The following is a 26,470-nucleotide window of genomic DNA, read 5'->3' as shown; positions in this document are numbered from 1 at the left end:
CAGGGATATGCAGGGGTGGAATCCCTGGCAAGCAGTGATTTCGGGTTGTATCAGGTTTTACCCCCAGTTTGAGGCCACTTGGGAAGAGGTTTTGGGGTGATGTGTGCTTGAATCGTGCATCCTTTTGCTGTAGATCGGGCAGAAAAGGAGCTCGGCCATGGGGAGAAAGTGCCCTTTCTAAGAGCTGTGATTTGTGTCCATTCAAAATAGCTTCCAAAGGGGATTTCCTTCCCTGTTAACACGGAGCGGCTCTGCCTGCTCCACTGCCCACACTGGGGGATGCCACCCGCATCCCCAACCTCGCTTTGCCCCGTGGGTTGCAGGCCTCCCTTATCCACCCCCATGGGATCAGCGTCCTCCTGAGATCCCAGCTTGGAAGCTTGCCGCGGATGACCCGTGTTCCATTGGGATGTGCCGGCTCACCCTGTGTCTCCCGATCCCTAAACCTCAGCCTCGCCGTGAGAGGCCTCAATAACCGGGCTGGCAGCAATTCCTCCTTCAAACGGAGGAGGAATGGGCGATGGGGTTGATTTTCCTGCGTTTGAGGCTGTTCCCAGGCAGGTTTTCCTCTCTTTTTCATCCCATTCCTTTGCTGGGGGGGGTTGGTTTTGTCTCGCTCTTTCCTCCCCGGCTCCTCTGCGGCTGTGGGAGTGACGCCTGAGTGCTGATTCCTGGAAACCAACTGAACAGCTTCTCTAGGGCCTGCCAAGGTCAGCAGCAGGATGGCCTTTCCCATCCGTAGCCCCTATGGGGAGCATTCCCACATCCCCATCTCCTCGCACGGCTGAGCTGCTGCGGGGACCTGGGTTTCCCTAAGCGCGGTGGGATGCTCCCGGTGTTGAGGTCTTGGTGTCAGTGTTTGTGATCAAACAGCGCCCAAAGGGGAGATGCTGCCTCGCATCTGCTCCAGAGACCTGGGTTTGGGGCAGTGTCCCAAAGCCTGCTCAGGGCTGTTGGGAGCAGTTTGATGTCTCCAGCTCCTGAGCTGGACACCGGGATGCTTTCCTGGTGAACCCGGCATTATCAGGGTGCTGCGGGTTCAGCCCGGGATGGGCTCCTGGGTGACTTCTTCACTATGGGTGCTGGGCTCCACCTCCAGCGTGGGGTTCATGTGCTGTGAGGACGGGGAGGAACCGGCTGAGCAGGAAACCATCTGACTCACTTGGGTTCAAGATGACTCCGGGCCTGTGTCATCAGAGGCTTGGCTACGGCGGGGAGGGCACGTGGGGCTTCATTGCCTGCAAGAGCCCTCAAGAGCAGCCAAGGACGTGGGGTGGGAGCTGCCGTGGGGTCAGGGATGCAGCCCAGCATCAGTCCTGTGTCACTGGAGGTGGGGAAGGGGACGAGCCGGTTCCCAGCACTGAGTCAGCCCGGGGTTGGGTACCGGCGACACGGGGAGGGCAGGGGCTGAGGACGTGGCACAGGTTCCATCCCCTGCTGCCGACAATAAAGCTGCAGGGTGCTGGATTACAGTCCCGAGCCAGGAAATCAAACACTCCGTGTGCTGGATGCGTTCCCGGATTCACCTCGGTGTCCCTGAATCCATCGTATCCCGGGCGGGATGGGAGCGCGGCTGCGAAGCATCCCCCTATGAAAGGAGCAGGGAGGGAGCTGGTGTTGTGGGAAAACAAAGTGGTTTTCAGGAAAACAGCTTGTTTTAAGTGAAAAACTGGGATAGGGAGGGAAGGAATTTAAAGGGAAAACGATCTCAGGCAGAGATTGCCCTGGAGAAGGGTTTGCTTGTGCACGTGGTGGGTTCGGAGTGTTTGAGCCCTCCCCGCGCTTGAACATCTCCCTCTTGTTCTTATACACAACAAATACTTGACTTTGTTCCCAGAAAGGAAAAGAATCTGGCTCAGGACACAGCCAGCCCCTCCCAGCGTTATGCTTTTCCCCCAGACGCTGCTGAAATCAGGCACATTCAGCCCAAAACTGCAGCGGGGAGATAAGAGGGGACTGGAAACGTTTGCTGCGGGTCTGTTTCTCACCAGACACGTGGTTTCAGGGAGATGCAGAGCAAAACTAAAGCTAAAGATGAGCCTCTTCCCGTTTCCAGAGCCTGGGGTCATCAATGGGGAAGATGCAGCCAAAACCTTACTGCATGAGGATGAACCACCCCGAGTCCTTCCCCTTGCCCCACTGCCATTTGCCGGCAGGAAACGGTTGTGCTTTGCAGGAAGCTGCTGTCACACTGTCGTTTCCATCACTAAGAGCAATCCTGCCCCATATCCCCACTGAGCGATGGGGCAAAGGGTCCCAGCTAGCCCTGCCAGGGGAAGAGCATCCTTCATCCTCCCTGCTTCCGAGCCATTCTGCTGCCTGTGCGTGGTGCATGGGGGGCAGCAATACAGGATAGGTCTGTTGGGGTGGGTTTATCCAGCGTTGATGGGGCCATCAGCAAACATATGATGAGGAGTTAACTCTTTTCTCCATAGAGAGTGGCATTGAGTCAGAACGAAGTTATTCCCAGCTTAACACATTTGCAGCACCGGCCCCTTAGGGGCTAGTCCTGATTAAAGGGAGGCTTCAGGGAAAAGAGCATCCTCCAGCTGCAGTGCCGGTGCTGGAGCAGGAAGTTACCATCACTGCGAAAGCAAAACTGGCTTTTGGGTTAGTTTAAGCTCTTTTTGGGTTAGTTTAAGCTCTTTTTGGGTTAGTTTAAGCTCTTTTTGGGTTAGTTTAAGCTCTTTTTGGGTTAGTTCAAGCTCTTTTTGGGTTAGTTTAAGCTCTTTTTGGGTTAGTTCAAGCTCTTTTTGGGTTAGTTTAAGCTCTTTTTGGGTTAGTTTAAGCTCTTTTGGGGTTAGTTTAAGCTCTTTTTGGGTTAGTTTAAGCTCTTTTTGGGTTAGTTTAAGCTCTTTTTGGGTTAGTTCAAGCTCTTTTTGGGTTAGTTTAAGCTCTTTTTGGGTTAGTTTAAGCTCTTTTTGGGTTAGTTTAAGCTCTTTTTGGGTTAGTTTAAGCTCTTTTTGGGTTAGTTCAAGCTCTTTTTGGGTTAGTCTAAGCTCTTTTTGGGTTAGTTCAAGCTCTTTTTGGGTTAGTTTAAGCTCTTTTTTGGGTTACTCAGCTCTTCCCTCTTCCAGCTGGTAGCAAAAATTGGGCACCTTGAGGTTTCTTCAGCCTTGGGGCGGATGGAGCTTGCCCAACAGCGGCCTTGCAGCAGGGAAGGGCAATACCAGGCACTTCTCCAGCAGCGGATGCTGGGCATAGGAATTAGCCAAGCCTTTGGAGACAGCCCTGAGCCAGGAATCGCTCGGGTCGAGTTCCAAAAATCCCTTCAAACTCATTGCACCTACGAGCACGCTCCAATGATCCAGTTCTTTAACGAACTGTGGTGCCCTGTGTGCGCTGGCCTCGGCTCTGAGCGCGCCCAGACTCAAATCCGTGCCTCCTCCATTCAGTTTATTCAGATTTCCTCAGGGAAACGCTATTATTTAGGATGGAAGCTGTCCAGAAATCCCAGTCCCAGCTCTTAACCCCGTGCGTGTGTTTGTTTGGGACTGTCAGTGATCTTAAATAGAGGTCAAACAACAGAGAGGGATGAAGGATGCTCATGCTCCGGGGATGCAGACTGAATTCTCTTGTCTTACTCAATCTTTGCTGCAGGTTGAGGTGTGCTCGGGTGCAGTGGGGGGGACCTGGAGTAATGAACCAGGGCCATGGGGTTGGGAAGCCTTGGGCATGAAGGTGGCCATGGCTCTTCTTCGGTGAGGGTCAAGGTGGTCTTGCATGGAAGGGTTAGGGTTAGGGTTAGGGTGGAGCTGAGCTGCTCTTGCAGGATAGGATGCCCTGACCTGCGTTAGCTGCCCAGTGGGACGACGTCTGTGTCTGTAGGAGATGATCCAGGTTTTAAAGGGGCTTTGGGGATTAGAAGAAGGTCACCCTGTTTCTTATGCCGCTGGTTATTCCTGGCATGGGGATCGTGCTGAGCAGGGCCTGCCCTGGGGAAAGGAATTGAAACCTCTGCCTTGTTCCCTTGTGCTGTTGTTTCGGCAGCATCCTCACTGCCCTTTGCATTGGGCAGGAATGGAGGAGCAAACAGCAATGGTTTCTTGTGCCTCTGAGCTTCTGGGGTGAGATCCTCATGGGATGGGGCAGCACCTTGTGAGTCCAGGAGGTAAAGCAAGCAAAGGGTGGCAGAAGGAGAGGAAGAGCAAGAGGAAGCTCTGCTGAGCCCTGCTGCTGCGGTACGCAGGGAATGGGAAGGGGAACGCCTCATTGGGACCCCATCCCCACTTGTGATGGTCCCAGCAGGCCCCCCTCATCACCACAGGAGGAGGATCTCATAGGGGCAAGATGCTGCAGGGAGGCAAAGCACCCAATTGTCTGTCACCAACACCCAGCTAGGTGCTGGTGCAGGGGCAGAGGGAGCCTGGTTGAGATCCGACCTGTGCCAAAGGGGCACGATGGTGGCTTGAGGAGAGGTTGTGAAAGGTCCCGACCTGCAGAGATAAGGCTATCTGTGTCTCACAGCTTGGAAACGGGGCTGGGCAGTCTGCCCTGGGTCGATGCCATTGACTGATAACTGTCGGGGCAGCTGGATGGGAGATTTCCTAACCTTGGGGCTGGGATGGAGCTGGGGCAGCAGCCGCCTCTCCTGCCCTGCTAGCCAGAACCTTGGACCACGGGTGGCAATTTGCAGCAGGCGAGAGCAAATAGAAGGAGAAGGAGGGGAGTGTTTGACTTCCTGCTGCTGCGGTGGATAAGGAGAGGCTGGTAAACAGCCTGCACCGGGAAACATCCAGCGTTCCTGGTTCTGATCCGCTCCCTCTCGCCTTCCTGGTCTCCCAGTTGCTTCCTTTCCATCCCCAACTAATGCGAAGGAGGAGGCTGCACCCATCGCACCGACCAGGATGCAGCCCCCCCCCCCCCCCAGGGAACAAAGCAAACCCATCCTCTGAGCTCGCTGCAGCACAATGGGGCAACGAGGGACTTGGCTCCCCAATCCCCACTAGAGCTGGGGATAAGGCAGGGGTTAAAAGGATACCGGGAGCATCCCAAGCCTGACCCACAGCAGAGCTGGGTCCGAGCGGCTGCATCCGTGAGCGAGGTCACGCTATTACTCGCCCACAAAATGCCCATTTCCTATAGCGTAGCCCTATAAAAGAGCCCCAATCACGCTGGGTCTCTGATGACCCGCTCCTTACGTGCCTGCAGACAGGTGAGCTTGCCTGGGTGGAGTTTTCCTCTCCACTTTGCAGCTGCCCTTTAATTAATGTTGAGTGAAGTTAATGGAAACAGGGGCATAGTTGGGAGCTGGTGCCTTCCCTGCTCCGGCCACGCACGGTGCTAAGGGATGGGGTTTTTTCCATGCCTTTCCTCGGGAGGACACGATGCTTCGGTGCCATTTATAGAAGGGGGTGGGCATCCTCATAGCTTCAGCGTCGGGGTGTAAGCCATGGCCAGGAGCAGGGGGTGGATTTCTTCCCTTTCCGGCCACAGCACCCACTTGTGTCACCCCAGCGTTGTTTGCTCAAGGGGGTTGAGTGGCACCGTAACCCTTTGTAGGGGTGATCTCAGCAGCAAAGACGTGAATGGGCAGTGGATTGCTGCCTGGCATCCTTCACGTAGGGAAGAGGCCCCCGGGGGGGGGGGGTCAAGGTCGAGGTGTGCTGCCACCGGGGTGTAGGAAGAGCTCTGAAGCTGGAAAAGCTCCACCACAACGTCCTGACTCACAGCCTGGGCTGGGCTCCGTTTGGGTCCTTCTGTCACAACCTGTTTGGGTGCCCATAGGTGAATGAGAGGGGAAGAGCATGCGGGGATCAGTGTTCCCAAGGTGGTACCCAAGGGGATGCCGGTGAGGGGGATGCGGGGTGGCACTCGGTGAGCTCCCTGGGTGCAGCAGCGGGTGTCACTGATGTACCTGCAGATAAGCTGTTGTCCTTCGGGATGGGGCATGACCTGCTTCTTGCATCACCCCCTGCAGACGTGAGGGGTGCTGGATGTGTCACAGGGGCTGTGCCCGTGTCTCCAGCCCTCCAGGTGACTTTCCTGGCTTTATCCCCCCCCTTTCAGATTGACAAGTACCTGTACCACATGCGGCTCTCCGAGGAGACCCTCCAGGAGGTGTCCCAGCGCTTCGGGAAGGAGATGGAGAAGGGGCTGGGAGCAGACACCAACCCCACCGCCTCGGTGAAGATGCTGCCAACCTTCGTGAGATCCACCCCGGATGGGACAGGTACCGAGAGGCCATGGAATGGGTTGGGATGAAGGGACCTTAAAGCTCATCCAGCTCCAACCCCTGCCACGGGCAGGGACCCCTTTCACTAGAGCAGCTTGCTCCAAGCCCCTGTGTCCAACCTGGCCTTGAGCACTGCCAGGGATGGGGCAGCCACAGCTTCTCTGGGCATCCTGGGCCAGCACCTCAGCACCCTCACAGGGAAGAGCTTCTTCCTTATCTCCAACCTGAACTCCCCCTGTTTCAGCCTGAACCCATCACCCCTTGTCCTATCCCTAATGAAGAGCCCCTCTCCAGCATCCTTGTAGCCCCCTTCACACACTGGAAGCTGCTCTGAGCTCTCCACGCGGCTTCTCTTCTCCAGCCCCAGTGTTCTCAGCCTGGCCCCATACAGGAGCTGCTCCAGCCCCTGAGCATCCTCGTGGCCTTGCTCCAGCACGATGGGAGATGCTCCCTCCTGGCACAGCAGAGGGAGGTCTCGGTTGGTACCAACACGTGCCAGGAGCGAGGTCTGGAGCCACCCATCCTCACGGCACTGAGGCACCAGGGCCGCCTTCACTGCTCACCCCTAGGGCTTCATCCTGCTTGTGCTCAGCGCGGGGACCGCCCCTGTGTGCTGGGAGGCTCCCAGTGATGGGAGGGAGGGAGGGGGGGGCCCCAGATCCCGCCGTGCCCTCCCTGGCAGGACAGCGACAGTCACGGGTCCAGCTCATCCGATTGCATTGGCAGCGAAGGGGGGAGCGGTGCCAGCTGCTGCCTGAATGGCACCGGGGCCACGGCAGGAGAAGGGGCTCTGCCCGCTGGGCTCCGCACAATGCAGCCTTTCTGCCCGCTTCCCCCGGCCTGCAGGCACATCCCTGCTCCGGGCTCCTCCCAGCACCAGACCCCAAGCATCCCTATGGGAAAGCCGGTGTCTGCCTCTCGGTGCTTTGGGAAGGAGCTTTGCGGGGCGGGCTGTGTGTGCTCTGCAGCATCGCCTCTTTCCCCCCGCAGGGAATGGGATGCGGATGCACCCAGGACCTGCTGAGTCAGGGACACAGCACCCTGAGCAGCAGACACTGCCCCGGGCTCCACAGCCGGGCTGGCAGCAGCCCCTGGGAAGCCCCCAGGTCCCATTGCCTGCAGTTGCTCCAGTGCTGGCACCTCCGAGGGGCTCCTTGCTGAACCTCGGTGCTGATGGCAGCGGAAAAGATGGGGAAAGAGGAAGGGAGCTGATGGAAAGAGCCCTCAGCCCTCCCCATCCCCGTCTCTCATCAACCTCATCCAGTGCCTCAGCACCCTCGTGTCTTCCTTTACATGCTATAGGAAGTCTACACCTCCCCTCTTTCAGTTTAAACCCATCACCCTTTGTCCTGTAGCCACAGGCCCTTCTAAAGCCTCCATCCCCATCTTTCTGATGAGTATTGGAGCATCCCTTCATCCAGCGCCATCCTGCTGCTGCATCCCTCGTGCTCAGCCCCTCTGCTGCCCGGGCTCCCTGCCCCGGGATCGAGATTTCCATCTATTTAAATGGTGGAGAATATTTGTAATTACAGGGATAGCCGGAATGCCGCCCCTGGGCATGGGAACTATTGCAGCCAAAGGTGCTGGAGCGTGTGTCACAGCTCTCCGGAGGCAGGAGGTGGTAGGGAGAAGGTGCAGGCGCTCTCCTTGCCTTCCCAAGACAATCCTTAGCTTCCCTCACCGTGTTTGCAGCTTCTCCAGTGTCCCGGCTGGCATTTCCCACCCGGGATCGAGCATGGAAACCATGAAGCAAAGGGGATGCTGGGGCAGTCACCGGGCTGGGAAGCAGGAGGTTTCCAAGCAAGTCCTGGGGGGATAAAAGACCTGGGAATCCCGATGAGCCCCAGCTGGATCCAGGATGCGCGCAGCATCGGCATCTCTGCTGTTGGGTTTGGAGAGGATGGGCTGGAAGGGGGCACTTGGAGGCTCATTGGAAGAGCTCAGTGTCCAGCTCAATGTCCTTCCTCTTTCTGCTTCTTTTATGGGCATCATTCCATGTGGATGGGCATCATTCCATTTGGATGGGCATCACTGCATTTGGATGGGCATCATTCCATTTGGATGGGCATCATTGCATTTGGATGGGCATCATTCCCACCCAAAAGATGGGTTATTCCTCTGCTCCTGCTAGTGGCCATGCTCCAACACGATGCTACACCAGCTGCAGAGGCTCCTGCAGAGCATCCCTGCCCTTCCTCCGCTCATGGCCATAGCAGGAGTTGTCTCTGCTTTGGGATTATTGGGATTTGGGATCTAATACGGAGCCGGCAGCTGGATCCAGGCGGATGAGGGGAGTTTAGGGAGACCCAAGGTCACGTCTGCAGCTTGGAGTCAAAACACAGCCGCGGCTCCCGAGAGCTCTTCCCCTCCTTGGATCCTCCTTGGGTTCACTCTTGGTGGCTTCACTGTTCCTGGTGGGGAAAACCAGGCCCCAAACAAGCTTTTCCTTGGGATGCTGGTGATCCTGAGCAAGGGCTCTCCTTGCTTCCCTCCTGGTTTTCCCAAGCTTTGCCGGTGTCACCGCGGTTCCTCCTCCATGCTGAAGCTGACACAAGGATCTTCTGGTGCATCCTCTGTTGAGCCCCAGCAGCTGAGATCCATGGCTGCAGCTTTCAGGATGCTGCTGCAGCATCTTGGCGGTCAGATCCCTGGGAATTCCAAGGATGGTTCTTTGGAACACCCTTCCCTTGGGCTATGGGCTCCGTTCCTGCCCACAACCAGCTGCTTCTGTAGGAAAACATGAGCCATGGTCCTTAAAGCCTTAAAGAAAATGCCTATTTCATGCCCAGAGCCCCTCTCCTGGTTATTTATCACATTCCCCAGCAAGGAATCACATTGGGAATCACTACTGGGTGACTCTCGCTGCTCTCTGCTGGACCCGATTCTATCCAAACCAAGCAGCCAGGTTAATCCTGACTCTTTTGCTGCTGCAATCCCATAATTTCATACCCAATCCATCATAAACCCCTTTGCTGCACTGATTTAGTGGAGGTGCTGATGCGTCGGGGCTCTTATGGTCCTTCTGCTCAGCTTGCTGCAAGGAGGCAGTGGGAAACATGGGGGGCTCTGCCTCCATCCCCTGCATCCCTCAGAGCTGGTCCTGCTTTTCCTTATCCTCTCATTAGTTATTAAGCCAATTGGAGCAAGGATCCTTCCAAACCAAGACTGCAGCCAGTTGGGAGTATGAGGTTTGGGGTGGTTGGTCCGGGCTGAGCAGCCTCTAAGGTGCTGGAGCATGATCCTGCACATGATGCTCTGGTCCCCTGGCCCTGCCTGTGTTTAGATCTTAGGCAGGGGTTGGAACCGGGTGGGATTTAAGGTCCCTTCCAACACAAGCTGTGGGTTATTCTGTTCTCTTCCCGTGCTTTCTCCCACTTCTAAAGGCACCAAACACACCTCCTGGGTGGTTTCCTAAGAGCAAACACACCTCGAATCCAAGCTCCGTGTTTACCCTCGCTGTTTGGTTTGGAAGCTCAGCATCGCCGCCTCTGTTATCACATAAGGAGGGAGCTCTAATCAGAGCCCAGGCAATGGAGCCCATCACAACCACATCCCTTCCACCTGGGGATTTTCCAGGGGAGGATTTGCTGCCTTTTTCCTCCTGCAATTCCCAGGAATCCACTCCTTGGCTTCAGCAGATGCCACTCAAACGGCTTGTACCTCTCCTGTGGCTGTTGAGCTGCTTTCAAGGGGGGGTTTGGGTGTTGTTCTGGGGCAAGGGTCCCCATCCACGGCTCCTTGGCCTTTTAGGTTGCTTATCCCTGGATTCCCTGAGTTATCCCCAAGGAGCCGAGCAGCCCCTGAGGCTCTTGGCTCCAGCCCTAGTGTATTTATCAGCGCTCCGAGGTGTTCTTCATGCTCTGCTAGCAAGCAGAACAGCATCGGTGCCAGCAGCAAAGGGAAGCAGGAGCACAGCTTGACCCGTGTTAGGGGCAGAGCGTGATGCCAGTGGTACCCAGCCGAGCATCCCATCCAGCTCTGCCCACCCGTGGCCGAGGTTAAATCCCTGCTGTGGGCAATAGCAGGGACATGAGGACAGCAGGAGCTCCACGGAGGTGTTTTCAGCCTCTGTGTGCAGAGACGTGGCCAGGGCATGCCCTGTGGCTGGCAGACACAGGGAGCTGCCAAACGGGTTTAAACCTCATCCCTGCAAAGGGTCAGCGTGGGCTGGAGGCGAGGAGGAGAAGTGAATGTGCAGGGTTCGGCTGCCCCAGTGCTGGAGCTCTCATGCTTGGGGCATCAGCGCTGCTCTCCAGCCCTGCAAGCACTGGTTTGCACGTCCCTTGGCCGTGCTGCCTTGCTTGCAGCGATGCTGAGGGTGTTATTGAGGAGGGGTGAGCTGTGAAGCATTGATGGGGGCCTGGTTTGGAGTGATCCATGGTTCTGGATGATGGGGGGTGTGTGTGTAACCCATAGATTCTATGGGGCTGGGAAAGAGCTTTAAGCTCACCAAGTCCAACTGTTACCCCCAGCACTGCCAAGCCCACCACTAACCCATGGCCAGAGATGAAGTGAGGGTCAGCCAGAGCTGCGTGGGGACATGGGGCTGGTTGATCTCCTGGTGTAACCCTAACCATGGGACTGAAGCCAGAGCATGAAGGGGACTGGTACCACTGGGAGCTAGCGCCCAACCTGCCCTGCATCACCACTGGGGTGATGTGCTGACCCCACAGCCCTCCATGCAAGCATTAGGGCTGTTAACCCTGCCTCGAGCCCCTCTTGTTCCTCATCTTCTCCTTCCTTTGGAGCACCACGACTGCTTTTAATGGAGCTTTTCAGCTGCAGAGGGGTGGCTCCGGGTCTGTCCCTGTCCCACTTCCCTCGCCCCGGGACAGCCGGTCACCCCTTGGGCCGTGCCGGCTCAATCCCTGGGGATGCTGCCCTGGTGCCATTGGAATACCAATAAACCACCGGTTTTGTTCCAACCGGAGCCCCTTTGTGTGAGCATCGGCGGGCACAAAGCGGCCCCCGGGGGCTGCGATCGGCCCCGGGGGAGCCAGCACAGCACATTCAGTGCATTCAGCAGTGCAACAGTGCTGATAGAGGGCTTTCCCCCGGCCCTCTCCCCATGCTGCGCCCTGTTCAGAGCAGCCAGCTTGGCTCTGTTCCCACATCCTGGCTTTGCAACCCAGCCTTGGTGAAACAGCAGCAAACAGGGCCCAGCCCTTGGGTCTTGGAGGCAGTGGATCCCAGGGCTTGGTCATGGAATGGGTTGGGATGAAGGGACCTTAAAGCCCCTGTGTTCAACCTGGCCTTGAACACTGCCAGGGATGGGGCAGCCACAGCTTCTCTGGGCACCCTGTGCCAGCGCCTCAGCACCCTCACATAAATCACTTCTGCCTTATCTCCAACCTGAACTCCCCATTTCAGTCTGAACCCATCACCCCTTGTCCCATCCCTCCAGTCCCTGATGAAGAGCCCCTCTGCAGCATCCTTGTAACCCCCTTCAGACACTGGAAGCTGCTCTGAGGTCTCCACACAGCTTCTCTTCTCCAGCCCCAATGTTCTCAGCCTGGCTCCATACAGGAGCTGCTCCAGCCCCTGAGCATCCTCGTGGCCTCCTCTGCACTCACTCCAACAGCTCCATGTCCTCACATTGAGGACCGTTCACTTGGGAGATGTGGGAGTTCCCACAAGCATCAATAGGGTCAGGAACAGTCTCTGCTGCCTCCTTCCTGATGAAGTTTGAGGTTGGAGCTCCTCTTCCTTGGATTCGGGCACAGGCTCGTCCGGATGGGGCTGACGGGGTCTGTCCTACAGCAGATCCATCACACTGAATGGTTCCTCTTGTCCTGCAGAGGATGGGGACTTCCTGGCGCTGGACCTTGGAGGCACCAATTTCCGTGTGCTGAGGGTGAAGGTGTCAGACAACGGCCTGCAGAAGGTGGAGATGGAGAATCAGATCTACGCCATCCCTGAGGAGCTCATGAGAGGCAGTGGGGTGCAGGTGGGTTCACCCCTTCCCTTCCATCCCCACTCTCCTGGGCTTCCCCCCCTCCCTAGACCCTGAGCTGTGCAATGGGGCTGGAGCAGGGCTGTGCATCCTATTGCTGCAGCATCCCAGTAATTCCTTACCTGCCTTTTGGAGCCGTTAATTCCCAGGGAAGACCACAGAGCTGTGATGGGGGTGGCAGGCACTGCTCCCAGGACGCAGGCACTGCTCTGGTGCATCACCTCGGTCAGGGGCACTGCACAAGGGTTCACTCTTTGCCCTTTTATCCCCAGCTCTTTGACCACATTGCTGAGTGCTTGGCCAACTTCATGGATAAGCTGAAAATCAAAGACAAGAAACTCCCCCTTGGCTTCACCTTCTCCTTCCCGTGCCACCAGACCAAGCTGGATGAGGTGAGTTAGGGTCTCACCTCCTCGTGGCTGAGCCTGGGACGCAGCGGGATGGAGATGCCCCACGGTTGATGGGGTTTGGGTACCACACAAGGGCTCTGATGGGAGCAAAGGCCGAGCGCTGGGGCTCACGGGGGTACAGGAGGAGCTCCTTGCCCTGCTCTGTGTGAACACCTCCATAGGGAGCAGCAGCTCAAGGAGAGCGGCTCCAGCAGCCAGAGGCAGCCAGGACGTGCCGAGCATCACATCCCGCATGGAGCAGCAGGGAGCCGGGGCTGTCAGCTCCGCTCAGCGCGCAGGGATGCAGCATCCCACGTGGCCCCGCTCCTGCTCCTGGCAGGGGGCTGCAGCACAAGGGGGGGGCCTGGTGCTTTCCTTGCCCTTATCCCACCCAGCTCCCTGGGATCGGGGAGGAGAGAGGCTCCACGGAGCGTTGGAAATGCAGCGCATCCTCGGGAGCGAGGGGATGGTGGCGTTTGCAACCAGGGATGGGGCTGGTTGTGCTCAAGAGATGCAGGAGGTTAAAGAGTGATGCAGGAGGTTAAGAGTGATGCAGGAGGTTAAGGAGTGATGCAGGAGGTTAAAGAGTGATGCAGGAGGTTAAAGAGTGATGCAGGAGGTTAAAGAGTGATGCAGGAGGTTAAAGAGTGATGCAGGAGGTTAAGGACTGATGCAGGAGGTTAAGGAGTGATGCAGGAGGTTAAAGAGTGATGCAGGATGTTAAAGAGTGATGCAGGAGGTTAAGGACTGATGCAGGAGGTTAAGGAGTGATGCAGGAGGTTAAAGAGTGATGCAGGAGGTTAAAGAGTGATGCAGGAGGTTAAGGACTGATGCAGGAGGTTAAGGACTGATGCAGGAGGTTAAAGAGTGATGCAGGAGGTTAAAGAGTGATGCAGGAGGTTAAAGAGTGATGCAGGTTAAGGACTGATGCAGGAGGTTAAAGAGTGATGCAGGAGGTTAAAGAGTGATGCAGGAGGTTAAAGAGTGATGCAGGTTAAGGACTGATGCAGGAGGTTAAAGAGTGATGCAGGAGGTTAAGGACTGATGCAGGAGGTTAAAGAGTGATGCAGGTTAAGGACTGATGCAGGAGGTTAAAGAGTGATGCAGGAGGTTAAGGACTGATGCAGGAGGTTAAAGAGTGATGCAGGAGGTTAAAGAATGAGGAAGGAGGTTAAAGCTTTGCTTATGGTGGATGTGGGGCTGTAAAAGTGAAACCATAAAGAAAGAAGCTGGGAGAGGAAGCGTCTGTCCCCGGTGACCTTGTCTGGCTTCTCCGCCATGCCTCAGTTTCCCCATGTGTAAAGCAGGGAGGGATCTGCCTTGCTAAAGGCTCCAGGATGCAGGGTTTCAGGTGCAATTGAGCCTGCTCCCTTCACCCGGGCCGGGCGCTGCTGAGTGGGTGCCTCCAGGACCCCCATCGGCAGGGATGGGTCAAGGAGCAGTCTGTAGTCTTGGGAGCAGGTTTTGCCTGCAGGGCTCCATAAAACCCAGTCACGGGACTCAGGAGCCAGGAGCTGCTCCCAGGCTGTTTCACAGCCATAAATGTTATCTGCACAGGGAGGCGGAAATCACTGCTGATAGCGCAGCTGGGAACAGGGAGGGACTCACCCCCGGGGCTTTGTCCCCATCCATCCATCCATCCATCCATCCATCCATCCATCCATCCATCCATCCATCCATCCATCCATCCATCCATGCCCTCAGGACACGGTGGGTCTCTCCTCTGAGCCTTCCTCCTCGCTGTTCCTCCACAGAGCATCCTCGTTACGTGGACAAAGGGGTTCAAGTGCAGCAGCGTGGAGGGCAAGGACGTGGTGTCGATGCTGCGCAAGTCCATCAAGAAGAGAGGGGTGAGAGGCTGGGCAGCTCCATCACCCCCCCGGGGCGGTGGGGTGGGTGTTGAGGCCCTGCAGCTCGGCTCCATGGGGCAGCAGAGGTGCTGTGGTGACGCGATCTCTTCTTCCATCAGGACTTTGACATTGACATCGTGGCCGTGGTGAACGACACCGTGGGGACCATGATGACCTGTGGCTATGATGATCATAACTGTGAAGTTGGCCTCATTGTTGGTGAGCCAAGGGGGAGCAAGGAGGGGATGTGTCTTGCAGGTTTCAGGGGCTTCTGTGGGGATGAAGGAAGGGGAGAGTGATAAAACCCAGCATTGCCCAGTGATTGCTTTCTTCCATCTTCGCTTTCTGCGGTGCAATTCAATGGATGGAGCAGCCCTGCTCTGGAGCCAGGCTGAGAGAGCTGGGCTGGGGCAGCCTGGAGAAGAGAAGGTTCCTGAAGGGGAGACCTGAGAGCAGCTCCAGTGCCTGAAGGGGCTGCAGGAAACCTGGAGAGGGGCTTTGGGATATAAGGGATATAGGGCCAGGCCAAGGGGAATGGCTTTAACCTGCCTGAGGGGAGACTGAGATGAGCTCTTCCCTGTGAGGGTGCTGAGGAGCAAGCTGCTCCAGTGGAAGGTGTCCCTGCCCACGGCAGGGGTTGGGACTGGATGAGCTTTAAGCTCCTTTCCAACACAAACCAGTCTGGGGTTGTATCACTATGAGAGTAAGGGAAAGGCAGCCTCCTCTCTCACTGCATCCCTGTGCTTGGTCCAGGTACGGGTACCAACGCCTGTTACATGGAGGAGATGAGGCACATCGACCTGGTGGAAGGCGACGAAGGCCGGATGTGCATCAACATGGAATGGGGAGCGTTTGGGGACGACGGCGTCCTCAAAGACATCCGGACCGAGTTCGACCACGAGATCGACATGGGCTCGCTCAACCCCGGCAAGCAACTGTGAGCAGCGCCTTGGCTGAGCTTGGGGTTTGCCCTGCATCCTCTATCCTCTATCCTCTCTATCCTCCATCCTCTATCCTCTATCCTCTATCCTCTGTCCTCCATCCTCTATCCTCTCTATCCTCCATCCTCCATCCTCCATCCTCTATCCTCTATCCTCTATCCTCTATCCTCTCTATCTTCTACCCTCCATCCTCCATCCTCTATCCTCTGTCCTCCATCCTCTATCCTCTCTATCCTCCATCCTCTATCCTCTATCCTCTCTATCCTCCATCCTCTATCCTCCATCCTCTATCCTCTCCATCCTCTACCCTCCATCCTCTATCCTCTATCCTCTGTCCTCCATCCTCTATCCTCTCTATCCTCCATCCTCCATCCTCCATCCTCTATCCTCTATCCTCCCCATCCTCTCTATCTTCCATCCTCTATCCTCTCTATCCTCTCTACCCTCCATCCTCCATCCTCTATCCTCCATCCTCTATCCTCCATCCTCTATCCTCTCTACCCTCCATCCTCTACCCTCCATCCTCTACCCTCCATCCTCTATCCTCTGTCCTCCATCCTCTATCCTCTCTACCCTCCATCCTCCATCCTCTATCCTCTCCATCCTCTCTATCCTCCATCCTCCATCCTCTCTACCCTCCATCCTCTATCCTCCATCCTCTATCCTCTCCATCCTCCATCTTCTCTATCCTCCATCCTCTATCCTCTCTACCCTCCATCCTCCATCCTCTATCCTCTCCATCCTCTCTATCTTCCATCCTCTATCCTCTCTACCCTCCATCCTCTATCCTCTCTATCCTCTCTACCCTCCATCCTCCCGTCGCGCTGCCGTCAGCGGCACACAGGGGCTGTCCTAGCTAACTGGGTCACCGCATCCCGTGCCAGCTGCACCCATGCAAACAGGGGCCGTGCCACACACTTGGGTTGGTTCTCCCAACCGAACCACTGGGCACATGCTTCCCTCGTGAGCTGAATGCCTTCAGTCCTGTCCCTTTCCCCCTGCCAACGAGGCGCTCTGCCAGGCACGGCAAACACCCCCACCTAATGTCTGCAGCCAGGTCCTACCCAGCTCCTGTTCTCCTGATGGATTCTGGCAGCATGGGTGGGATTGGGGGGGGGTATCCCTGCAAAGTGACCCCCTTCAGGTAGCTGTAAGTTGTCCTTGCAGGATGAAGGTCATGCCAACGTGGCTTTATCTTCTCGGGGATGGGATAAAGAGCTCAGGAAAGACATTACCTGATAGCCTTTGGGTTTGGAAGGCTGGCAGATGGTTTTGACTATGGCCACCTCACGGCACACACAGCCAAGCAAACACACCTTGGCCTTCCCCCATTGCCAGGTTTGAGAAGATGATCAGTGGGATGTACATGGGAGAGCTGGTGAGGCTCATCCTGGTGAAGATGGCCAAGGAAGGGCTCCTGTTTGGAGGAAGGCTCACACCAGATCTGCTCACTACCGGCCACTTTGAGACCAGATACATCTCTGCTATTGAGAAGTAAGTAGGATCCAGAGGGTTTCCTTGGATCCCAGCCCATATCCTGACACCTGTGCTGAGGGAATCACAGAATCCCAGCCTGAGATGGGTTGAAGGGACCTTAAAGCTCACCCAGCTCCAACCCCTGCCAAGGGCAGGGACACCTTCCACTGGAGCAGCTTGCTCCAAGCCCCTGTGTCCAAAAGGATGAAAGCACTTTGCTGTCTCTGTGATGAATAAGGAATTAGTGGTTTAATTGTGCTCATAGGCTGCAAGCAAGGCCATGTCTGGGGAAAACTTTAGGGTGTGAAAGGAGGGAATGGAGCCATGACTTGTCATTTGAGATCTGTAAAATACAGAGTTAGTTAAAATGTAGCTCTGATCCCTGATGAAAAAGACATTTTTAGCTGGGAAATGAAGTTTTCTGGATAAAAATATGTAATAGTCACAGCCAGAAGCCCTGTGTGTTCCATACCCACATATATATGTGCCTTTAGGTGGTAGGGCCTGTGAAAAACCCCAGGTTTTTTCCCTCCTGAAGTTGCTTAACCTAAGGATTTTATACTCCAAGGAGTGCTTTAGGCATGGATAAGACCTGTAGTTAAGTGCTACTCAGAAATCATAGAATCATGGAATGGTTTGGGTTGGAAGGGACCTTAAAGCTCACTCAGTCCCAACCCCTGCCACAGGCAGGGACCCCTTCCACTGGAGCAGCTTGCTCCAAGCCCCTGTGTCCAACCTGGCCTTGAGCACTGCCAGGGATGGGGCAGCCACAGCTTCTCTGCCCTTCGCTGCGCAGGGAGAAGGAAGGGCTGCAGAAAGCCCACGAGATCCTGAGCAAGCTGGGCCTGGAGCCGTCCCACGAGGACTGCGTGGCCACGCTCCGCATCTGCCAGATCGTGTCCACGCGCTCGGCCAACCTCTGCGGGGCCACGCTGGCCGCCGTGCTGCGGCGCATCAAGGACAACAAGGGCGTGGAGAGGCTGCGGTCCACGGTCGGCGTGGATGGCTCCGTCTACAAGAAGCATCCTCAGTGAGTCCATGGGGAGGGGGTGAGGACACCACTGAACCAACGGGGTTGGGAAAGAGCTTTAAGCTCATCCAGTCCAACCGTTCCCAGCCCTGCCAAGGCCACCACTGACCCATGGCACCGGGGGTGTGTGAGCACTTGCAGGGACGGTGACTGCAGCCCTGCCCTGGGCAGCCTGTTCCAATGCCTGAGCACCCTCTGGGGAAGGAATTGTTCCTCAGCTCCATCTAAACCTGCCCTGGGGCAGCTTGAGGCCGTTTCCTTTTGTCCCATCCCTTGTTCCCTGTGAGCCCGCTCCTGGCTCCATCCTCCTGTCAGGCAGTTGTAGGGAGCAACCAGGACCCCCCCCAGTCTATTCCTGCCAGCAGTGGGTCAAGCTTGGCACAGCTATTCCCATGGACCGCTCTGGTGCTGAAGGAGCCGCAGTCAGTTGCAACCCCAAAGGCTCTGGTTGTAATCCACATCCTCCCTCCTCCTCCTCCTTAGCTTTGCCCGGCGCCTCCATAAGACGGTGCGGAAGCTGCTGCCGGACTGCGAGATCCGCTTCGTGCGGTCGGAGGACGGCAGCGGCAAAGGGGCCGCCATGGTGACGGCCGTGGCCTACAGACTGGCTGCCCAGCACAAGGCACGGCAGAAGATCCTCGAGGCGCTCAAGCTGAGCCACGAGCAGCTCCTGGAGGTGAAGCAGAGGATGAGGATGGAGATGGAGAAGGGGCTGGGCAAGGAGACGCACGCAGAGGCGGCCGTGAAGATGCTGCCCACCTACGTGTGCTCGACCCCAGACGGCACAGGTAACACCTCATGTGTTATAAACCCATCCTTGCATAGGGCAAAGAGGTGGCAGCGCTGCTCCCAGCATCCGATCCGTGTAGGGAAGGGCTGGGAGCTTTGCCATGGCCGGTTCCTTCTGTGCTGGGAGGGGCACAGAGCTTTGTAGCCTCCAGTATGACACAGGGAAAGGCAGCTGAGCCTCCAGGCCGTTCTGCGCTTGCCTTAACACAAAGCCTGGCTTTCCCTGTGGTCTCCCCACCACCGCAGGTTCCTCACCACCATTGTCCTGGGTTGTGCTCCCTGTTCCGTCAGTGGCTTGGGTGTGCTCCTGCCTCTTGGCTTGGAGCCCTGGGATCTCCCTGGGTCCGGAGCAAACCTCTCCATCACCTTCCTGCCTGCACCCGATGTTCTCCATTCCCAGCCACGTCGTGGTTTCTGGTCCTTTCCCAGCCAGAGGGAAGAATCGGCTCAGCTTTGGGCCGTGCTCAGGAGGGGATCATTGGGATCGTTGTCGGGATCTCTCCTAACGGCTCTCCCTTGGCTTCCAGAGAAAGGAGATTTCCTCGCCCTGGACCTGGGAGGTACCAACTTCCGTGTGCTGCTGGTGCGCGTGAGGAACGGGATGAGGCGCGGCGTGGAGATGCACAACAAGATCTACTCCATCCCGGTGGAGATCATGCAGGGGACGGGAGAGGAGGTGAGGACGGGCAGCTGGAGGTGGAAAACTGCATGGGGAAGGCTTTTGCTCTCCTGCCTTTAGAGCAGCAAGTTCTGCCCAAGGCTCTGCAGTCTGAGATGAGCTTTAGGGAGCCCGAGGCTGGTTTATAGGTTAGAAATGGTTGTTATTCCCAGCTGGTCATCTCCATCCCTTCTGGGTGCAGGATGGGACCTGCAGGGAGGTATCAGAGGGATACAACCGTGGTGCTGGGGAAGGGGATGGAAAGGAGCTGCTTTGGGCTTGCTCACCTCACACAGCAGCATCCTGGTCTGTTCAAAGCCCTGTTGGGAATGGGTCAGGCAGGCTGCATCCCGCTTTGTTTCTTGCTGTGATGGTGACTTCTCCGTTTGGCTCTGCACTCCCAGCTCTTTGACCACATTGTCCACTGCATCTCCGACTTCCTGGAATACATGGGAATGAAGGGCGTATCGCTCCCGCTTGGATTCACGTTCTCCTTCCCTTGCCAGCAGACCAGCCTGGATGAGGTAACCCCAACCTACCTGGGTAGGATACGTGTCTGGTACCCAGGGCTGGCACTGGTTGCTGTGGGCACGGGGCTGCTGTTCCCATTGACCAGGATGATTTATTTACCACGGGGCATTCCCACCGCAGGGAATTCTCCTCAAGTGGACAAAGGGTTTCAAGGCGACCGGGTGTGAAGGAGAGGACGTGGTGAACCTGCTGAAGGAGGCGATCCACAGGAGGGAGGTGAGCATCCCCATCGCTGCGAGGAGGCTGCTGCTCGCTCCCACACCCCGGTGATGTCTTTGGCATCTTTAATTGGCCTGTAAAGCTAATTAATGGGCTGAGCACAGGCCTAATGAGTGTCTGAGCTTCAACAGCCACCCTTAGTCATCACTAGGGCTTGGATTTCCAGACCCCGGAGCTAAGAGGTGGCTCCCAGCCAAGGCTGGAGCAGACTTGTCTCTATGTGACTCAGGGAGACACCAAAGCTCATTTCCTCAGTGCAGACCACCCAAAGCGCATGCCCTGGGGGCTCTTCCTGGTGTAATAAGCTGCATCCTTCAGGAATAACCCCATCCAATCCCACCCCTCTGCAGGAATTTGACCTGGACGTGGTGGCGGTGGTAAATGACACGGTTGGCACCATGATGACCTGCGGATATGAAGATCCGTACTGTGAAGTTGGGCTGATTGTTGGTGAGGAATGAAACGTTCTCGTGGGGTTCCTTTGTTGGGCTCCCAAACCTGCCCCCATGGGGTGTTCCTGGAAGTCTCTGAGGGCTTTTTCCTTGCTTCAGTAGCCCCACTGAAAGCTGCTGCTCTCTCTACAGGCACGGGCAGCAACGCCTGTTACATGGAGGAGATGAGGAACGTGGAGCTGGTGGAAGGGGAGGAGGGCAGGATGTGCATCAACATGGAGTGGGGAGCGTTTGGGGACAACGGGTGCTTGGATGACATCCGGACTGAGTTCGACCTGGCGGTGGACGAGCTCTCTCTCAACCCAGGGAAGCAAAGGTGCGTGGTGGCTTTGTAGGGCTGGGTGTCCAGGCCGGTTCCTCTTGTCCCATCCCTTGTTTTCCTTGGGAGCAAAGCCCAGCCCCTTCCGGCTCCATCCTCCTCTCAGGCAGTTGTAGGGAGCGATCAGGTCCCCCCTGAGCCTTCTCTTCTCCAGACTGAATCCCCCCAGGTCCCTCAGCCGGTCCCCATCTTTCTGATGGCCAGCCTTGCCCTCTCCTCTGCAGGTTTGAGAAGATGATCAGTGGGATGTACCTGGGGGAGATCGTCCGCAACATCCTGATGGATTTCACCAAGCGAGGGCTGCTCTTCCGGGGACGGATCTCAGAGAGGCTCAAGACCAGAGGGATCTTTGAGACCAAGTTCCTGTCGCAGATCGAAAGGTGAGGACCGAGAGGCAGGGCGATCCAGCTGCGCATCGGAGATGGAGTTGGGGGAAAGCACTCCCAGGGTTTGGGGCACACGTCCCAAGCTCTCAATCCGGAGCCAGGATGGCAGAGGGGGGTGCAATGCAGCAGCAAAACCCACGTGGTTCTGACAGCACCGGTGATGAGAGACAAGGAAGCGTCTGGGGTTGGCAACACAGAGGCCTCTTTATCCTCTGTGCTGGAATAGCCCCACGGATTAGGACGTGACATCAGATCCGCATCCAGCTCTGAAAGCCGAGTTAAAGGGGAGCGGTAGAGCTACACAAGACGTAGCTAAGAGGAGGTGAAGCCACGCGCCCACGTTGCTCCGTCTCCTCACGCTGCCCATCCCTTTGCGTCCTCTCTAGCGACTGCTTAGCCCTGCTCCAGGTCCGCTCCATCCTGCAGCACCTTGGCCTGGAGAGCACGTGCGACGACAGCATCATCGTGAAGGAGGTGTGCGCGGTGGTGGCGCGGCGCGCGGCGCAGCTCTGCGGCGCGGGCATGGCTGCCGTGGTGGACAAGATCCGCGAGAACCGCGGCCTCGACTTCCTCAAGGTCACCGTCGGTGTGGACGGGACCCTCTACAAGCTGCACCCGCAGTGAGTTGAGCAAGAGGGTCCTCCAAGGGGGGGTTATGTGCTCAGCTTGATGGGCCTAAAGGATGGGGCACCCAGGTAACACCGCACCAGGCAGGACCTAAGGCTGGGTTGGCCCAGTGATGGTGACCAGGTTCAATCAGATCATCAGCAGGTCTAACCCGAGAAGTCAACCCATGATCTGGATCAGGAAGGTTTATGGCCAAGCAAAACTGTAACCATGCCTGAGCTGGAGGGTGGTACTTGTAGGACGGTGACGGTCAGCAGGGATTAAGGGCACAGACTGATCCTAAATAGGGCTCAGGGGCCCATGGGTAGAGGGAGGGCTCTGGAGATCCCTCAGGTGAGGATGGTCAGGGCTATTAAGGTTTATTAGGGATTGGTGGGACTACAGAAGGGGCTGATTTAGTCCTGAGGGAGAGCGTGATTGTATCGTGCTAACTGTGGGCTTGGCCTGCAGCACAGAGATTGGCTTTATAATGCCTCATATGTGGCAGCTCTTTCTCCATCCATCTCCTCTGTGTATCCAGAATCATGGAATGGTTTGGGATGAAGGGACCTTAAAGCTCACCCAGTTCCAACCCCCGCCACGGGCTGGGACCCCTTCCACTGGAGCAGCTTGCTCCAAGCCCCTGTGTCCAACCTGGCCTTGAGCACTGCCAGGGATGGGGCAGCCACAGCTTCTCTTGGCGCTGTGGTGCACCAAGGGAAGAGCTTTCTTATCTCCAACCTGATTCAGTTTAAAACCATTCCCCCCTATCCTACCCCTACAGTCCCTGAGGAAGAGTCCCTGTAGCTCGACACGAAGGGGGTGATGTGCTCTGCTCCTCACGGAGCAGGCGCCTTTACCCGAGGCGGGTTGAGTCACCAGCTCTCCCCTTTCCCTGCAGCTTCTCCACGGTCATGCACGAGACAGTGAAGCAGCTGTCCCCCAAGTGCGAAGTGACCTTCCTGCAGTCGGAGGACGGCAGCGGCAAGGGCGCAGCGCTCATCACAGCCGTGGCGTGCCGCATCCGGGAGGCTGGCCAGCGGTAGGAGCAAGGAGGGGTTGCCGAAGAGCTTGGTGTCAGCAAAGCAGGACATTCCCCTTCCTTCCCTCCCTCCGTACACACACACACACACACACACACACATACACGTGCAGCCTCCCCCTGCAAGCAGACTCTTAGCTTTACTTGTTCTCTCGAGCTCCTCCCAAGTGGGACTGGAGATGCTGTGTGCTTTGTTATAAAGTGTTGTCTTAGGAGTTTTACTGCATGCCATAAAACCGCCTCTCAAGTAAAGCTAAAAGTGTCTTTTGGCTGTCTACCTACATTTCCAGTTAGAGCTGGGCCTGTTCCACCCGCAGCTCTCCTCCCCACATCTCCTAACCACTCTCACATCTTCCCTAACAGCAGAAAGGATAATGCTAGAATAATCAAGATGCTGCATTGTCACTTTATGGTTAACTGGTACCTATTTATGTCTGTCGGAGTCCTAGCGTGTCCGTGCTGTAGAAAGCAAACCTCTTTTAAGATTGGGCTAAAGACCTCCATTAGTCTTTTACCCTGATCAAGGCTGTATTATTTCCATGAAAGTCATGGTAACTTTTAAAAGCACAGGGTGCAGAACCTCAACCACCGTGAGTCTGCACTGAGAGGTACCAAGTATCTCTGGTGGTGAGCAATAATAAAGAACCTGCTGGGCCAAGTTAGAGGTGCCCCTTTAACCGCTCCAGCAGAGCACGTGCCTGGAAATAACTGGGGACTCAGGGTCTAATCCCATTTCCCAACCTCTCTCCCGTACCCCGACTAGAGCGTAGGAATGTGGCATGTGTCTAGGGTTGTGTTACACCCCCTTGGAAACCACTAGCCCCCTTCCCTGGTCCATGTGCGGGTAAGAGGGAGCCGCCACCACGCTGGGTGGGTCTCACCCCCTGTCATGGTCCTGTGCGGTGAGTTGGGTTTGCTTCTTGGCTGTGAAATCGTCCTCTGTCTTCAGCCTTTTAGGTGACACCTGGATTCAAACACTGTGTATTTATGTTGCAAGAGATCTTATGTCTTTGTATGTACATAGTCTTTGGGGGGGAGGGGGGTGGGGGGGGGTGTTATATTGCTTAGTTTTGATTTCACCTTTTAATGTCGTTTAAGAAGGGTACAGAGTACTTATATTTTTTTTAATTTAAAACTTTCTTGGGGTAGACTGGACAAAGAGATCCCAAATTCCCAAGGGCAGGAACACCAGAGGTTTGGCCATTCTGGATTTACCCCCAGAACAAAAGGGATACCAGAAAGCCAGGGATGCCGTGTGCAGGGTGATGAGGCTGGGTTTAGCCTAAGGAGAGGTTTTCTTTTGTCCCCCTGCCCTACCTGGCCCGTTTTGCTCTTTGAAGTATCCCAGAGTTCTGCAGGGACCCTGTGTCCCTCCTGCCATCATCCCAGTCACACATCCCAAGGGTGATGCGGCGAGGCAGAGGCGATCCCAACTCATTCCATGAAGTTAGCAGCGATAACTGGTGTCACCTCAGTTCCATTTGGCATCCTCGGGGCTGTCTGGGAGCGTTCCCAGGGACGTGCGTGCCCACAGCATCCCTTTGTGCTCCCATAGCATCCCTTTGTGTGCCATGGGGAAAAGCAAGAGATTCATTTTCACCAACAGAAAGCCTGTGGATGAAGGAGATGCTGCAGTTCTCTGGGTGAGCAGAGGCTCAGATAGGGATGGGGATGTTCCTGTAAATATATAGCAGAAGAGAATGAAATTCCAGTGATGTACAAAAAGAATTTAACTCCTAAATCCCACCAAGAGCCCTTCAGTTTGGAGGATAGAGATTTTGTCTATTTTTAATGGATATTTTTCTACTGCTTGGGGTAACCTCATTACCAAAAGTCTCTCTTCTATGGCGAGGGTCAAGTTCAGTAGCACAACTTTAAAGCAAAATTACTCTTTGGGCATTTTAAATGCTTATTTTTTTTATAAGCCTCAAGACAATTTTAACCAATAAAACCTGCCTGTGTAGAGAAGCCACGTAAGAGACTAAGTTTAGTGGAAGTTTGAGCAGATGTTAAATAAACCTGGAAAGCTGATACAGAAACCCTCTAACGTGGTACCAAGCAGTTGTGTGTGATTCTTTCCCCAGAAAACCAGCATTTTGCCTACTGAAAAACGTGGAGAAATGGGTTTTTTACCTACTGCACCCTGCAGGAGGTTACATTAGTGGCTGTTTTTAAACTCTTATCCAGCTGTACCCCTTTTAAAGTAGGTAGTGTTTTCATCAGGTAGCGAGCTGCGTTCTATACAAGGGTAGTTTTGGGGGGAAAGTGGGAAGGGTTGGGACAAGGGGCAGCCCTTTGGTAGCTGATTCAGGCTCCAGCTCAGTGAATTGGTGGAGCAGGTGACTAAAAGGGCGAGAAGGAAACGTGGGTAGTGAAGTACCTGGTTAGGAGCAGGGTAACCTCATGCCCTTTCTCTGCAGCAGGGATGGGCTGGGACTTTACAGCAGCAGGAAGGATTAGCCCTGAGCTTGCAGGGTGGTGATGAAGTGCTGAGTGCTTTCGCCTCTCCTGGAATAGAGGAAGTAAAGGCAGGATGAGTTACCTGGAGCAGCATCTGCTCTGCGGGGCTGACACAGGGAAGGAGCTCACATGGAGCCCAATGTGGATCTGAGCTTTCTGTGAGGTTAGGGGGGATTTTTGGCTGGGCTTGGGCAGATGGATGCTCACCTGGATATCCACAAGGCTCCTGTAAAGCTTGAAAGCTTTTGCTTCCCTTTTGCTTTGGCTCAGATAAAGCAGGGTCTGAAGTGTTCGTAAGTTAAAGAGTAATACTTGAAGCGCTGTAAGACACTCATGTTAACCTGTGATCACAGCTATGCCCTTGGCCGTGGCTGTACAGGGAAGGGTTTCATCCAACACTTGGAGAAGTTTGTGCTCCTTTTTGTCTCAAAGGGGGTGAGCACCAGAGATGTTTGCTGTACAGTCTGATTGTAACTTAGGTGGGACTGTAACCTCACACCAAAACGTTGCCGTGGGATGTTCTGTGAATGTGTTTAAAATGAAGAAGGGAAGATTAAATCCTAACTCGTGATACGAAGGGAAGATCAAATTATTGTATGTAGGGAGAGACAGACAGACTGATCACCTGGACGTGCCCAGCCTGTCTCTTCTCTCCAGCAAGAAGCACTGCTTTGTGGATTTAGGATGGCTTTTGTTTCGCTTGGTTGTTCCCATTAGGATGCATTTTCTTCGCACTCCTGGCCTTGTGCGGGCACCTTCTTTGGCCAGAAGCAGCAGGAGAACAGTGTCTTCCACTGTGGTAGCTGCTCCACTGGAGACACTGCCCTCTCCTCCCTGGCAATTCTCTATTTGTTGGTAGTTTGGTCAGGTTGTTATTGGCACTGCTTATTTTAAGTTATATATAAATGTGTATGTGTGAGCACACACAAACAGCAAATTATTGAGCCTTGCGAGAGGAATTTGCCTCTTTCCTTCCCAAAGGCAGAGGAGAAGCTGGTATTCCATCACCCAAGAGGATGAGGAGTATGGGGGATGTGGAGATCTCTGGCCTGAAAGCAGCCCTGGGGCAGCCTGTCCCAAAAGGTTTTCGCAGCCTGGGTGCTGCCCTGGCAATCTTCTCTCTTATCAGCAAGCCAGGCTATCAGAGATAAGAGGGTGAAGGTCCAAGTGCATGGGAAGGGAGCAGGGAGAGGT

The 26,470-nt window shown here is 55.6% G+C and overlaps 1 protein-coding gene across 2 annotated transcripts in view; it reads left to right on the top strand.

The window, feature by feature from the left end:
• Positions 1–23,814, top strand: part of HK2 (hexokinase 2) — a 32,621-nt gene extending 8,807 nt beyond the window's left edge. For both annotated transcript variants that reach the window (XM_057402542.1, XM_057402543.1), the window contains exons 2-18: positions 6,010–6,172; positions 11,974–12,122; positions 12,401–12,520; positions 14,272–14,367; positions 14,487–14,586; positions 15,121–15,304; positions 16,647–16,802; positions 17,581–17,814; positions 18,298–18,602; positions 19,131–19,279; positions 19,666–19,785; positions 19,913–20,008; positions 20,362–20,461; positions 20,596–20,779; positions 21,007–21,162; positions 21,555–21,788; positions 22,676–23,814. In XM_057402542.1, the coding sequence (XP_057258525.1) occupies positions 6,010–6,172; positions 11,974–12,122; positions 12,401–12,520; positions 14,272–14,367; positions 14,487–14,586; positions 15,121–15,304; positions 16,647–16,802; positions 17,581–17,814; positions 18,298–18,602; positions 19,131–19,279; positions 19,666–19,785; positions 19,913–20,008; positions 20,362–20,461; positions 20,596–20,779; positions 21,007–21,162; positions 21,555–21,788; positions 22,676–22,820 (2,691 nt within the window). In that variant the 3' untranslated portion in view covers positions 22,821–23,814. The remainder of the gene's footprint in view (positions 1–6,009; positions 6,173–11,973; positions 12,123–12,400; positions 12,521–14,271; positions 14,368–14,486; positions 14,587–15,120; positions 15,305–16,646; positions 16,803–17,580; positions 17,815–18,297; positions 18,603–19,130; positions 19,280–19,665; positions 19,786–19,912; positions 20,009–20,361; positions 20,462–20,595; positions 20,780–21,006; positions 21,163–21,554; positions 21,789–22,675) is intronic.
• Positions 23,815–26,470: the final 2,656 nt, after the last annotated feature.

The sequence above is a fragment of the Pezoporus wallicus genome, unplaced genomic scaffold (genome assembly GCF_028554395.1).
Source record: "Pezoporus wallicus isolate ANWC-B61680 ecotype Strahan unplaced genomic scaffold, APGP_CSIRO_Pwel_v1 contig_2348, whole genome shotgun sequence".
In the NCBI taxonomy this organism is placed as follows: domain Eukaryota; kingdom Metazoa; phylum Chordata; class Aves; order Psittaciformes; family Psittacidae; genus Pezoporus; species Pezoporus wallicus.
Note: the sequence above shows the minus strand (reverse complement) of the source record. Positions and strands in the feature narration are given on the sequence as shown.